The sequence below is a fragment of the Osmerus eperlanus genome, chromosome 17, assembly GCF_963692335.1.
Source record: "Osmerus eperlanus chromosome 17, fOsmEpe2.1, whole genome shotgun sequence".
Taxonomy (NCBI): Eukaryota; Metazoa; Chordata; class Actinopteri; order Osmeriformes; family Osmeridae; genus Osmerus; species Osmerus eperlanus.
In genome coordinates, this window is record NC_085034.1 from 12626638 (window position 1) to 12639578 (window position 12941).

The 12941-nt window shown below is 39.1% G+C and overlaps 1 protein-coding gene across 3 annotated transcripts in view; it reads left to right on the forward strand.

Moving 5' to 3' along the window:
- Window positions 1-12941, forward strand: part of ano6 (anoctamin 6) — a 63995-nt gene that overhangs the window by 47116 nt on the left and 3938 nt on the right. For all 3 annotated transcript variants that reach the window (XM_062482847.1, XM_062482846.1, XM_062482848.1), the window contains one exon: window positions 12349-12518. In XM_062482847.1, the coding sequence (XP_062338831.1) occupies window positions 12349-12518 (170 nt within the window). The remainder of the gene's footprint in view (window positions 1-12348; window positions 12519-12941) is intronic.

Here is a 12941-nt window from a genome sequence, read left to right on the forward strand (position 1 = left end):
TTGAATGTCATGCTGGCATACTTCTGTCCATTCTCATCAGCGAAAACAGCGAACGACCCTGTGGTTAGCTGGCGGTTACCCTCCTTCCCTCGGAAGGAGGGTAACCTCCGTCCAAAGTGCAGTTGGATATCGAACCAGATTTTTCTAACTAGACCCTCTGGTGTGGTCGGATTCAGTGAGGCCTTTATTGTGGTTAGATCGCAGGCTGGTATGGATCCATGATGTTTTGTTTTGTCGTGTCCCTGTCACCCCGTCGTGTAATGGTTTTTACAACGCCAACAAAAACATTGTTTGCGGACGTGAACACACTGTCCTTCATTAAGGAAGTTGATGAAACAAAAGTTCTGTACATCTTCAGTCAATTCTCAAAATTTAAAAACAGCACTGGAACTCAGCAGGGTTGATGCAAAGTGTTTTATCAGTTCTCAGGTAACAAAGATTCCCAATAAAACGTGAGCGTGATCCCGGGATCAGACTGAAGTTTTCTGTTCCAAACAGTTCCAAACATTGCATTTTCCACCGTTCAACCCCATTCATTTTCAGTGTCTCCGAAGCAAGTTAGCTGGTAAATTGATGAAAATCCTTAATTTTTTCATATTTTTACCACCACATATCAATTGTTATTAGTAGTATTTCATATAGCTAGCTTTAGATAAAGTTTATCGTAAGATTATAGCTTGTTTGATTCTAAACGCAGTTAGAGCTAGACTGTAGGTCTAGCTAGTATCTAACATAAACAACACTTTTACTGAAGCTAGCTAGAGAGCACGTGCATCATAACCAGAAGTCAGTTGGCTTATAGTCTGTCAAATTAGTTCTAATTATTGGTGTTCGTTGGCATACAAAGTAAGTCTTATATATATATAGCTCTTATTAGCCTAGTTAGTAGAGCTAGCATTAGCTAGCTAGCTAGAATTGCAAATTAAGTTGTCAGAAGCAAGTTAGCTGGTAAATTCACGAACATCCTGCATTTTTTCATATTTCGACCACCACATATCAATTGTTATTAGTAGTATTTTATATAGCCAGCTTTAGTTAAAGTTTATCGTAAGCTTGTTAGATTCTAAATGCAGTTGGAGCTAGACTGTAGGTCTACGTAAGCAACACTTTTACTCTAGCTAGCTGTACATGTATCATAGCCAGAAGATCACCGGATCACTACAAACAAAAGGAGTGGAAGAACACAGGACATATTGTACAATAAAATGTTTTATTGAATGCAGTTGGTTGCCTTGTTTATTCTGTTCTATTTACCAAACTCCTTGTCTTAAATTGAGCAGTTGCTGGTGATAATGGTTAGATTCAACTTGCATCAAGTACTACAAATATAAGTGTTGTTAATGTGGTAGGCTAAATTGTAAGTGGGCTGATGAATAAAAAAACGTTTAACAAGACCCATTTACTTCAACCGTCTAAGGTTAAACGTTAAGTGGAACAATATAGTCCTCATTAGGCTACTGTTTGGTATGTACAGTATGGTACAGTACAGTTTGTACAGTAGAGCTAGCATAGCCATTTCTAGCTCTGCTTCACAATATTGCGTTATGTATAAGTTCATGTAATACATACATGTTAATAAAGTATCAGACATACATGATACAACACACCAGTAACCAATTGACATTATGTGTTAATATACCGAAAATGTCCGTGAATCGAGATTGTGCTGCTGTCTGTCCCGCCGAAAACCATTCAAACAGGTTGACAGCAGTGGGGGTTTTGTTTAACTACAGGGAGCTACCGGAACCACGTGACAAAAAAGGTCTAGCTTTTTTCCTGTGTTTCACTGGCAGTGAGTGTTCACAATGTTGTATTTCACTCCATTCTACACCAAACACGTCAGGGAGGACTGCCTTTTGTAGATACGAGTCTGCTGAAGATAGCCAGAATATCGGATTTCTTTAACCGAGCCTGTTTCATTCATCATTTGCCTGAGAAAGCGACTTCCGTTGGCCAGCTTCATTGAAAACCATTCAAACCGGTTGACAGCAGTGGGTTTTTTTGGAACTACAGCGAGCTACATGAACCACGTGATCACGTGTCGGCGAGATCAAAGCGTGTCGCAACTCTCTTTTTCTATGGCTCTGGGTGAAACTATCTGACTACTAACCTGAACTTCATTGCCACAGCCTAAACTTTATTCATGAAAATAATTAATTTCAGCCTAAACCGTACAACGAAACGTTACATCGAATTCAACCAACGCAATCGCTACCAAGACGAACACAGGTAACTGTACTACTGTAGTAGTACAATTTACCGGGGCAGCTTCTCCACACAGGGATCGCATTTTGCGTTGTTACTGACAATGATCGCTACCAGTGAGCTTTTTATGAATGAGCGATTTCCCCCTAAATAAATGTCAAGCTTATTTACCAGATGAGTTTTTCAATTGGTGAATCAACCTGTCACTCAAATTAGAGCCAATCGCTGTGTGAATACCATCCCGTATGTGGCACAGAGGTTTTCCCATTTTAAGAGGTCTGTAATTGGCTGAGAGTACTTTGAGCCATAGGCTACTAACCTGAACTTCAATGCCACAGCCTCAATTTGATGTCATTCTGTTCATGAAGATCTCATCTACAGGACTGTGAAAACCGCGAACATTTCCCAGCTGGGGGATTTTTTTATAATCGAGCTTATGTCCGAGGAGTACCCCTGTTTTAGAGCTACATTTTGAGTGCTAACAAACTCCCCATCGCTCTATCCAGCTAGTTAGCTTGCCACGAGCGTTCCTCTCCTTGCTTCACTAACAAAATATGGACAGATGTGCCTTGTTTTCGCTCATTTAATCGGATCGACCTGAAAATCCGTATACATATAGTGGAAACGTACATCTACGAATGTGTGGTCTCAAATATACATAAAGATAAACATTTTTTAATTCCAGCCCGTTCAAACAGTCCCCTCAGTTAAGGTTGGCTAGCAAGTTACAGCCGCAGCCTGGCCCTGTGACAGGTGGGGGAGGGGCGCAAAGGGCACACTTAACCCTCGTGCTGCCTTCGGGTCACATGACCCAAAGGTTCACAACGAACCATCGTTGTGTTTACCCAATTTCACCCAATACAAAAACAAATAAAAATAATTTTCTTTTAACCATTGCAATGTGGGGGGTCTGAGACAGCCCGACAGTTAAAAGAAAATGCTTCACTTTGTTTTTGTATGAGGTAAATTTGTCGCAATACGACAGTGGGTCACAATGACTGATGGGTCAGAATGACCCGAAGATAACACAAGGGTTAAGTGGTATTTTGCTTCCAACTCATTTTGTAGACAACCCATTCATTTGTAGCAGAGAAACATCTAAAAACATGCAAGCTAGTAGGCCCGAAAACTAGGATTGAGAGAGGTTGATATAAAAGGAGTATAAGAGAAGCTGACAACGCTGAATGAGTATTTCATTTGTTTGATGTGCAAGGCAACTAAACACCTCTCTGGGAAAGTGTAAAAGGGAAAACAAACATTATGGAGATCCAAATTTACTGAAGAGCTCTGGCAGTAGTGCAATGCTTTGATAATGGTTTACTACATCAGAACTTGACGACTAACTAAATTAAAGAAGACAATGACAAAAGGCTCTCACAAACAAGCTAGAAGTGGGTAGTAGCTTACTTGTGCTTTCCAATCAGTATCTAGTTTTGATTGCTGTAACCAAGACTTGTTTTGATTGCTGTTACCAAGACTTGTCCTGCTTAAAAAGCACCTAACTCTAGTCTGCTGTTTTTATACCTTGGTTCTATGAGAAGCCTTTAAAAAACATGTAAGTCACATTCACTGTTGACCATTCTCCTTAGAAGTTGAGGCAAACTGACCATCCACATCCTCAAACACCGGACTGGCATCCATGGGCTCATAACTGCTCATCTGTAAATGTAACTGTGTTTGTCAATCTGTTCAGGAAAATGTCCTCTACAGGACTGTAAAACCGCTAACATTTTCCAGTTGGGACTTCTGAGATATTTGAGTTTATGCCCGATGAGTGCCCGCACCCATTCACTGCAATGAAAAGCTTAACCCTCGTGCTGCCTTCGGGTCACATGACCCAAAGGTTCATAACGAACCATCATTGTGTTTACCCAATTTTACCCAATACAAAAACAAATACAAATACTTTTCTTTTAACCTTCGCAATGTGGGGGGTCTGAGACAGCCCGACGGTTAAAAGAAAATGCTTCACTTTGTTTTTGTATGCGGTAAAGTTGTCGCAATACGACGGTGGGTCACAATGACTGATGGGTCAGAACGACCCGAGGAGAACACAAGGGTTAATGGAACTCCGACTCGGAATTTGAGCTTCAGGGACGCTTGACAAAAAATGACAACATTTGGCGTGTCGGACGTTTAAGAATTGTTTATGTGATGTGTTCCCATCGTATTTAAGACTACGTATTTTACAAACAAGAGGTTTGTTAATGTAACTGTATACATATGTCACTCGTAACGGCTAATCAGCTAACATGTTAAAGTAGGCTACATCCAAAGTCACTGTCGTAAAACTAGCCTTTTTTCACAAACTGCTGATTAACGGAAGTAGCTTCGAGGTAAAATTAAAAACCTTTAAAAACGTCTAAATTGAGCAAATATTGTTGATATTATTGTGCACACGTATTTCAGTATAGTTAATATGTAATTTAATTCCATAATTTCCCCAGGAATAACTATTAAAACGTATTTCAGGAAAAACGCTCAAACGGGTTTGTCCTCCCTACTCTCTCTAGCTTCTTCGGCTAAAGATGGACGACAATGACGATGCATGCATTATTCACGCCTACGGTGTTAATAGTCTGTAAAAATACCACTTTGACACACTTGCAAGAAATGATCCGCTGGTTAGATGTAGCATGCTCTTATTTACCACCCACTTTTTTTCAGCTTTTTTTGCAGCAGCATTCTGAGTTAGAGTAGCTAGCTTTTCCAGTTGCACAACAAAGTCACATAATGTGACGAGATTGAATTTTAAAAAACTCACCAGGGACGACAACATCGGCAACCCTGCACTATGGATTATTATTTTGATGTCATCTTTAAGTTAAGTGTCTGAACAGGACTGGTTGTGCAGGCACACATGATTAGTTTCTCCTTCATCTTGAACCTAAAACCTAGATTCTAGGTTAGAAATGTTGACAATGACCAACAGTTGCTACGTTACAAGAAACAAGGAACCAATCCAATTGGCCAACGCTCTTCACTGTTCCACTGTTCAAACTTTCTTATCTTTCAATTATTAATACTTTTCAGAATGGGTTTTATTCGCCAAGAAACATCACACAGACAAGGAATTTACTGTGGCAGGAAGGTGCACACATTAAACATATAAGAATCTTAAATAAGAAGTGTACAAGTCTAACTAATACTAAGGGTTTAAAAATGTAAAAGGTTTAGAATGAAATAAAATATAAAATGTCTCTAACATAACGCTTTAACATTTATGAAATTAAATAAGATACCCTTTTCATCACTCTTTTTCTCCTTTTTCAACCGTGAGAAAATATTGCAATGCATAACAATGACAGATATACTTTTAACACTGTCTCACCATTTTGGTTTCAAAGCAACACTTTTTTTCACCTTCATACTGCTGACATACTTTTGTCTGCTATGATATTGATAACTGTTATGCAATATACTCTTCATCACTATATTTGCTCATTTTTCTAACTTCAAACTTTTTTCTGTTTCTCAATCTTTCATTCTTTAATACTTCTAACGCTTAAAAATGTATGAAAGTCAATAAGATACTCTTTTCATCACTGTTTTTTCTCCATTTTCAACAGTAAGAAAATATCGCAATGCATATCAATGACAGATATACTTTTAACACTTTTTCTCACCATTTTGTTTTTAAAGCACATACCTCTTTAAAAAAATTGTAAAACCTTCTTCACTATTCAAGCCATCAAAACAATCGTTTCAACTGCTTTCAGCAAACACACACATTTTCTTCAGGAAATGTACCTTTCTAGTTAGCAATGCTAACGTATCCTGTATCTAGCACCTGCCTTTCTCCAGTCCTTTCGAATAGATAATCTAGACAGGCGTTAGCAATAGGCTAGACTGCTATTCGTTTTCGAGCTAGAGTCATTTGCTAAGTAAGGTATGTTGATGTTTTTAGAAACGTATTTAGCATTCTACCTATGCTAGATACAGGAGACGTTAGCATTGCTAAAAGGCTAACTGCTAGCGGCAACATTATACTTACAGCTTGCGTTGTGATGAGCATAAGGTTGGAACAGCACCTCTTTTCAGCAACAGTGGCTTAGCAAATCCTTCTTTAAATTGTCCAAGGTTATTATTCAAAACTGTCTTTGGTGAAATGGTTCGAGCAAATTAATAATTGTTGGAATGCTGAAGCAGCATTCCAACAATTATTATTATTGTTGGAATGCTGAAGCAGCATTCCAAGTATTGTTCTTTGAATCTTTATTCAACTTATTATTGTTGGAATGCTGAAGCAGCATTCCAAGTATTGTTCTTTGAATCTTTATTCAACTTATTATTATTGTTGGAATGCTGAAGCAGCATTCCAAGTATTGTTCTTTGAATCTTTATTCAACTTATTATTATTGTTGGAATGCTGAAGCAGCATTCCAAGTATTGTTCTTTGAATCTTTATTGTTGGAATGCTGCTTCAGCATTCCAAGTATTGTTCTTTGAATCTTTAGTCAACTTATTATTATTTATCTTCTATTTCTTCCGTGGCACCTTTCAGCGCCTTCAAATCTTCAGCTATTAACCCTCGTGCTGCCTTCGGGTCACATGACCCAAAGGTTCATAACGAACCATCGTTGTGTTTACTCAATTTTACCCAATACAAAAACAAATTAAAATAATTTTCTTTTAACCTTTGCAATGTGGGGGGTCTGAGACAGCCCAACGGTTAAAAGAAAATGCTTCACTTTGTCTTTGTATGCGGTAAATCTGTCGCAATACGACGGTGGGTCACAATGACTGATGGGTCAGAATGACCCGAAGATAACACAAGGGTTAAAACCGTTCAGCTATCAAAACATTCAGCAGTTTCAGGCCATGGGTGCTATGACTTTTCAGCTTTGTACCTCTTATGCTTGAATTAATATAAATCAATATTCATAATATTTTTAACATGGGTTTCCAATGGAGTTTTCTTTCAAATCCTCTCAAACTTCTTTAAACTTCTTCAACTTCCAAATCCTTCTTCTTCCTCAATCTTTCAGCTAGAGCCACCATTTAAACTTTAAAATGATGACAAAACCCTAAACTATTTTTAAATAATTCAGAATCTATTCAACTTTTTTCAATATCACTGATTATGTTTCATGACTTTTTCAAGCCGTTTCTGAGATTTACATGGGTGTTTACGTGAAACGACTGAAACGCTTAGAGTGGAGGGCAGCTTCGGATGTCGTTGAAAAAATATTTCTAGTTTGCCAGCATTGCCACAATTTTCGCTCTTCATGCTTCGTTTTTGGATCAATAGATAGCTAATTTTGTGCTGGTCGTAGACAGTTGTCTGTTGAATCCAACAGACGTACACATTTGTTCAGAGCCCCACGAAAGCGAGACAAAGTCCAACTCTCGCCCCATAGAGACCAATGCAAATCTGGTGACAAAATCGTCAGAGAAAGCAAAAAGAACAATATTTTGAAACTGCCGGTAGAGTCGTATTTCTAACCGCACAGAAATATAAAGGACATCTCTGGTTTCGGCAGAGTCTTGGGTCTCGGAAAATATCCTTATTTTTTGGATTGGACGTATAGTTTTGCGTCTAGGTCAACTTGTTTGAGGTGTGGATGCTAGGTAAATGTTCGTTTTTCTCTCTGCCTAGCTCGTTAGCCGTCACAGCTGCGCCATCACCGTGACAACCAAACAAACACGCACCAGGAAAGCAAAAGGGACACGTTTTCGAAACTGCAGGTAGAGTCGTATTTCTGACTGCACAGACATATAAAGAACATCTCTGGTTTAGGCAGAGTCTTGGGTCTCGGAAAATATCCTTATTTTTTGGATTGGACGTATAGTTTTGCGTCTAGGTTAACTTGTTTGAGGTGTGGATTCTAGCTACATTTCTCTTATTCTCTGCCCTCAGCGCGTTAGCAATCATAGCTGCACCATCACCGTAACGACAGACACGCACCACTCAGTCTCTCAAATAGGTGATTGGTACGTTTACTTGACCATGAGAAACCCGATTACTAGCAATTGTCGGTTTATGCCAATAATACGATTACTCCGTTTACATGTGTAATTAGTTATGCGATTACTCAATAAACGCGTCTACATGATTCTTTTTTATTAATCGTTGTATGTTCCACGGACAAAACTTGCACCATCATCCTTCTGCAACAAAGTGTCGCCGTGTCTTCCTGTATCGGCCCTACTGCTGTATGTTTCATTCCATCAACACATTGAATCCTACTAAGAAAGCCGAGTAAACGCACTCAATGCACATATCTGCTACTGCTATTACTATCCCAACTATAATTTCAGCTGATAAGACAATAATATTCTTTTTATGACTAGCTAGCCTAGGCCTACTTCTTCTTCTGTTTAACAGTTCAGCTTTCAGCTTCTCCCGCATTGTATTTCAGCTCTTAGCGTTGTTAGATGATGCAGTTCAGTTTCCACACTGCCTCTTTTGTGTGACTCACACATTTCTTGACATTCATTTCAGCTTGCGGGTATTTTCTCATTTCTGTATTTTCTGCAATTTAAGAAAAATTATTTCATCTTTCAGAATTCCAACGCATTTTCAGCAGGAAATGCCTTTCTAGTTATCTTCTATTTCTTCCGTGGCACCTTTCAGCGCCTTCAAATCTTCAGCTATTAAAACCGTTCAGCTATCTAAAAATTCAGCAGTTTCAGGCCATGGGTGCTACGACTTTTCAGCTTTGTACCTCTTATGCTTGAATTAATATAAATCAATATTCATAATATTTTTAACATGGGTTTCCAATGGAGTTTTCTTTCAAATCCTCTTAAACTTCTTCAACTTCCAAATCCTTCTTCTTCCTCAATCTTTCAGCTAGAGCCACCATTTAAACTTTAAAATGTTGACAAAACCCTAAACTATTTTGAAATAATTCAGCTTTTTGATATCTATTCAACTTTTTTCAATATCACTGATTATGTTTCATGACTTTTTCAAGCCGTTTCTGAGATTTACTTGGGTGTGTACGTGAAACCGCTAGAGTGCAGACTGAAACGCTTAGAGTGGAGGGCAGCTTCGGATGTCGTTGAAAAAATATTTCTAGTTTGCCAGCATTGCCACAATTTTCGCTCTTCATGCTTCATTTTTGGATCAATAGATAGCTAATTGTGTGCTGGTCGTAGACAGTTGTCTGTTGAATCCAACAGACGTACACATTTGTTCAGAGCCCCACGAAAGCGAGACAAAGTCCAACTCTCGCCCCATAGAGACCAATGCAAATCTGGTGACAAAATCGTCAGAGAAAGCAAAAAGAACAAGATTTTGAAACTGCCGGTAGAGTCGTATTTCTGACCGCACAGAAATATAAAGGGCATCTCTGGTTTCGGCAGAGTCTTGGGTCTCGGAAAATTATCTTTTATTTGGACGTATAGTTTTGCGTCTAGGTCAACTTGTTTGAGGTGTGGATGCTAGGTAAATGTTCCGTTTTTCTCTCTGCCTAGCTCGTTAGCCATCACAGCTGCGCCATCACCGTGGCAACCAAACAAAAACGCACCAGGAAAGCAAAAGGAACACGTTTTCGAAACTGCAGGTAGAGTCGTATTTCTGACTGCACAGACATATAAAGAATATCTCTGGTTTCGGCAGAGTCTTGGGTCTCGGAAAATATCCTTATTTTTGGGATTGGACGTACAGTTTTGCGTCTAGGTTAACTTGTTTGAGGTGTGGATTCTAGCTACATTTCTGTTATTCTCTGCCCTCAGCGCGTTAGCAATCATAGCTACACCATCACCGTGGCAACGACAGACACGCACCACTCAGGCTCTCCCACAGGTGATTGGTGCGTTTACTTGACCATGAGAAACCCGATTACTAGCAATTGTCGGTTTATGCCAATAATACGATTACTCCGTTTACATGTGTAATTAGTTATGCGATTACTCAATAAACGCGTCTACATGATTCTTTTTATTAATCGTTGTATGCTCCACGGACAAAACTTGCACCATCATCCTTCTGCAACAAAGTGTCGCCGTGTCTTCCTGTATCGGCCCTACTACTGTATCATTCAATCAACACATTGAATCCTACTAAGAAAGCCGAGTAAACACACTCAATGATAGGCTACAGCTATTACTACCCCAACTATAATTTCAGCTGTTAAAACTATAATATTCTTGTTATGACTAGCTAGCCTACTTCTTCTGTTTAACAGTTCAGCTTTCAGCTGCTCCCGCATTGTAGGCTATTTAAGCTCTTAGTTTTGTTAGATGATGCAGTTCAGCTTCCACACTCCCTCTTTAGTGTGAATTTTTGTGACATTTTTGTGACATTTTTAAAATTAATTTCAGCTTTCAGCTTGCGGGTATTTTCTCATTTCTGTATTTTCAGCCATTAAAAAATAATAATTTCAGATTTCAGCATTCCAACGCATTTTCAGCAGGAAATGCCTTTTCTAGTTGAGTGTCGAACTTCACAGGGATCTTCTCATAGACAAACATCAGCGATGCCCGTCGAGTGTCTGGTTCTTTGGAAAGATTATGAAGTGTCAGCAGTACAGCCTGGAACACTGCATTTACGAGGGTCCATTTTCAATAAACTTTCAAACTTTCTCCTTTGTTGTTCGTGTGGAAGTACACAGAGCAGCACTAACACCAGAGGGCTGGTCTGTATAAATGTTGGGGCGTGACAAAGGTGATGCTTTATTTGTGACGTCACAGATGCAGCTTTTTCAAAACCGATCGTTTTACAGCTGCAGTTTCAAGTTGTGAGATTTAGATAGGAAAGAGGTGTCAATGGACTTTAACCCTTGTGTTATCTTCGGGTCATTCTGACCCATCAGTCATTGTGACCCACCGTCGTATTGCGACAACTTTACCACCTACAAAAACAAAGTGAAGCATTTTCTTTTAACCGTTGGGCTGTCTCAGACGCCCCACATTGCGAAGGTTAAAAGAAAATTATTTTTATATTTGTTTTTGTATTGGGTAAAATTGGGTAAACACAACGATGGTTTGTTATGAACCTTTGGGTCATGTGACCCGAAGGCAGCACAAGGGTTAAGGTTCACTGTATGTCCATTTTACCCAGGGCAGAAGAATACCCAGGGGAGAAGAATACCCAGGGCTTGGTTTACATCTATCAACATTTCTAGCCACTGGGGGATCAAAGGCAGGTTAGGGGAACTCATTCATGTTTAAATAACCTCCTAAAGTGAAATGTTCATGTCATGGGACCTTTAAGTCTTCCACCGTCTGTGTGTGAAAAGGTTAAAAAAAAATGTTTTAATGTATTGTTCTTTTTGGTAAAAAACAACAACTAAGAATTGAACTATTTAACTTGACGTTTACTTCTGTTCAAAGTATTTTATATGTTGCTTAAAAATAAAATATATTGTGGTCCAAAAAAATATTTTTGTGCTGTAATCGCAATATCGCAATACCATTATACCGTGAAACCGTGGTATTTTTTCTCAAGGTTATCATACCGTCAAAATCTGATACCGGCCCATGCCAACTGGTAATCCATGTGGATGGACAGGAATCAAATTGAACTGTGAAACTGGTTTACACGAGTGCACAAACTCCAATTAAGTCTGCATTAAATCAACTAAATCTAACGACATGTTAATCACCAGCTTTATCATGGGCACAGGCATCCCAGGCACTGTGCTAGTTGAGAGAAATTACACGTAACTGCACTTAAATTCCTATATGTTTATATACATATTCTCAAACTAAACGTATAGTCTTTAAATTATTTTTTACAGTTCTCATTTTTGTTTGAAAGGCCCACCAGGAATATTTATGACAATGAATGAATGTGACTTGATAGCAGAGTAAGGTCATTTGGGAATGTCTTCAAGGCTCACAGAGTCAAGCCGCATATTTCTGTTCGACCCTGATCTGACAGACTAGTTACCGAGCCAGAGGCGGTCTCAGAGGATGAATGCCCCTTGCCCCAACGTTTTTGCCCCTGCCCCTCACAGCCTGAGGGGCAGGGGCAAAAACTTTGGGGCACCCTAAAGGGACTGGACCACATTTGCTCCACTGGAAGGGCACCCTAGTGGGCAGTTTATAAGGCTTTCTTGTATATTAGGCATCCAAGAGGGCAATTCTGTGGAATTAGGGTTAGGGTTAACCCTAACCTTTTTCTAACATGCTGTTGTTATGCTATTGTTAAACAGTAAGTCACAAAAAAAAATATTATGTCTCCCATGACAGAGCTACCAAGAACCAAGACAGAGTATGAGAACAGTCTTACTCTGAAGATGTTCCTTTTCCAATTTGTAAACTATTATTCATCTTGCTTCTACATTGCCTTTGCCAAGGGAAAAGTGGTTGGCTATCCTGGTCAGCCAGTCTATTTGTGGGGAAAATACAGGAATGAGGAGGTAAGTCCATGAAGAGCTGCATTTTTTTTTTGCTTATTTATACATTTCCATGCTTATACATGTTTTTTTTAGCCAGGAACTAGGGCTGTGCTAAAAATAATCGATATGGCAAAATATTGTGACCTACTCCTTACTGATGCATGCATCGATGCAGATGCTACTGTATCGATACGGCAGCAAATGCAGTAATGGCATTTTTTAAAAAGTAGGTAGACTTGCCTCCTATTAATTTTAAATGTAAGTCACATGACAGGCCCCACAAGGCAGTGTGAGCAGTGGCGGCTCCTGAAAAGATTCTCGGGGGGCAATTTTTTAAATAATGATTAAGGCGACCCACTCGGTAAGTACCTTAAGCAGGACAATTGTATCTATTTGTTGTGAACTGATTAACTCATACAGCAATGCCTTTTTGTCCAGTAGTCA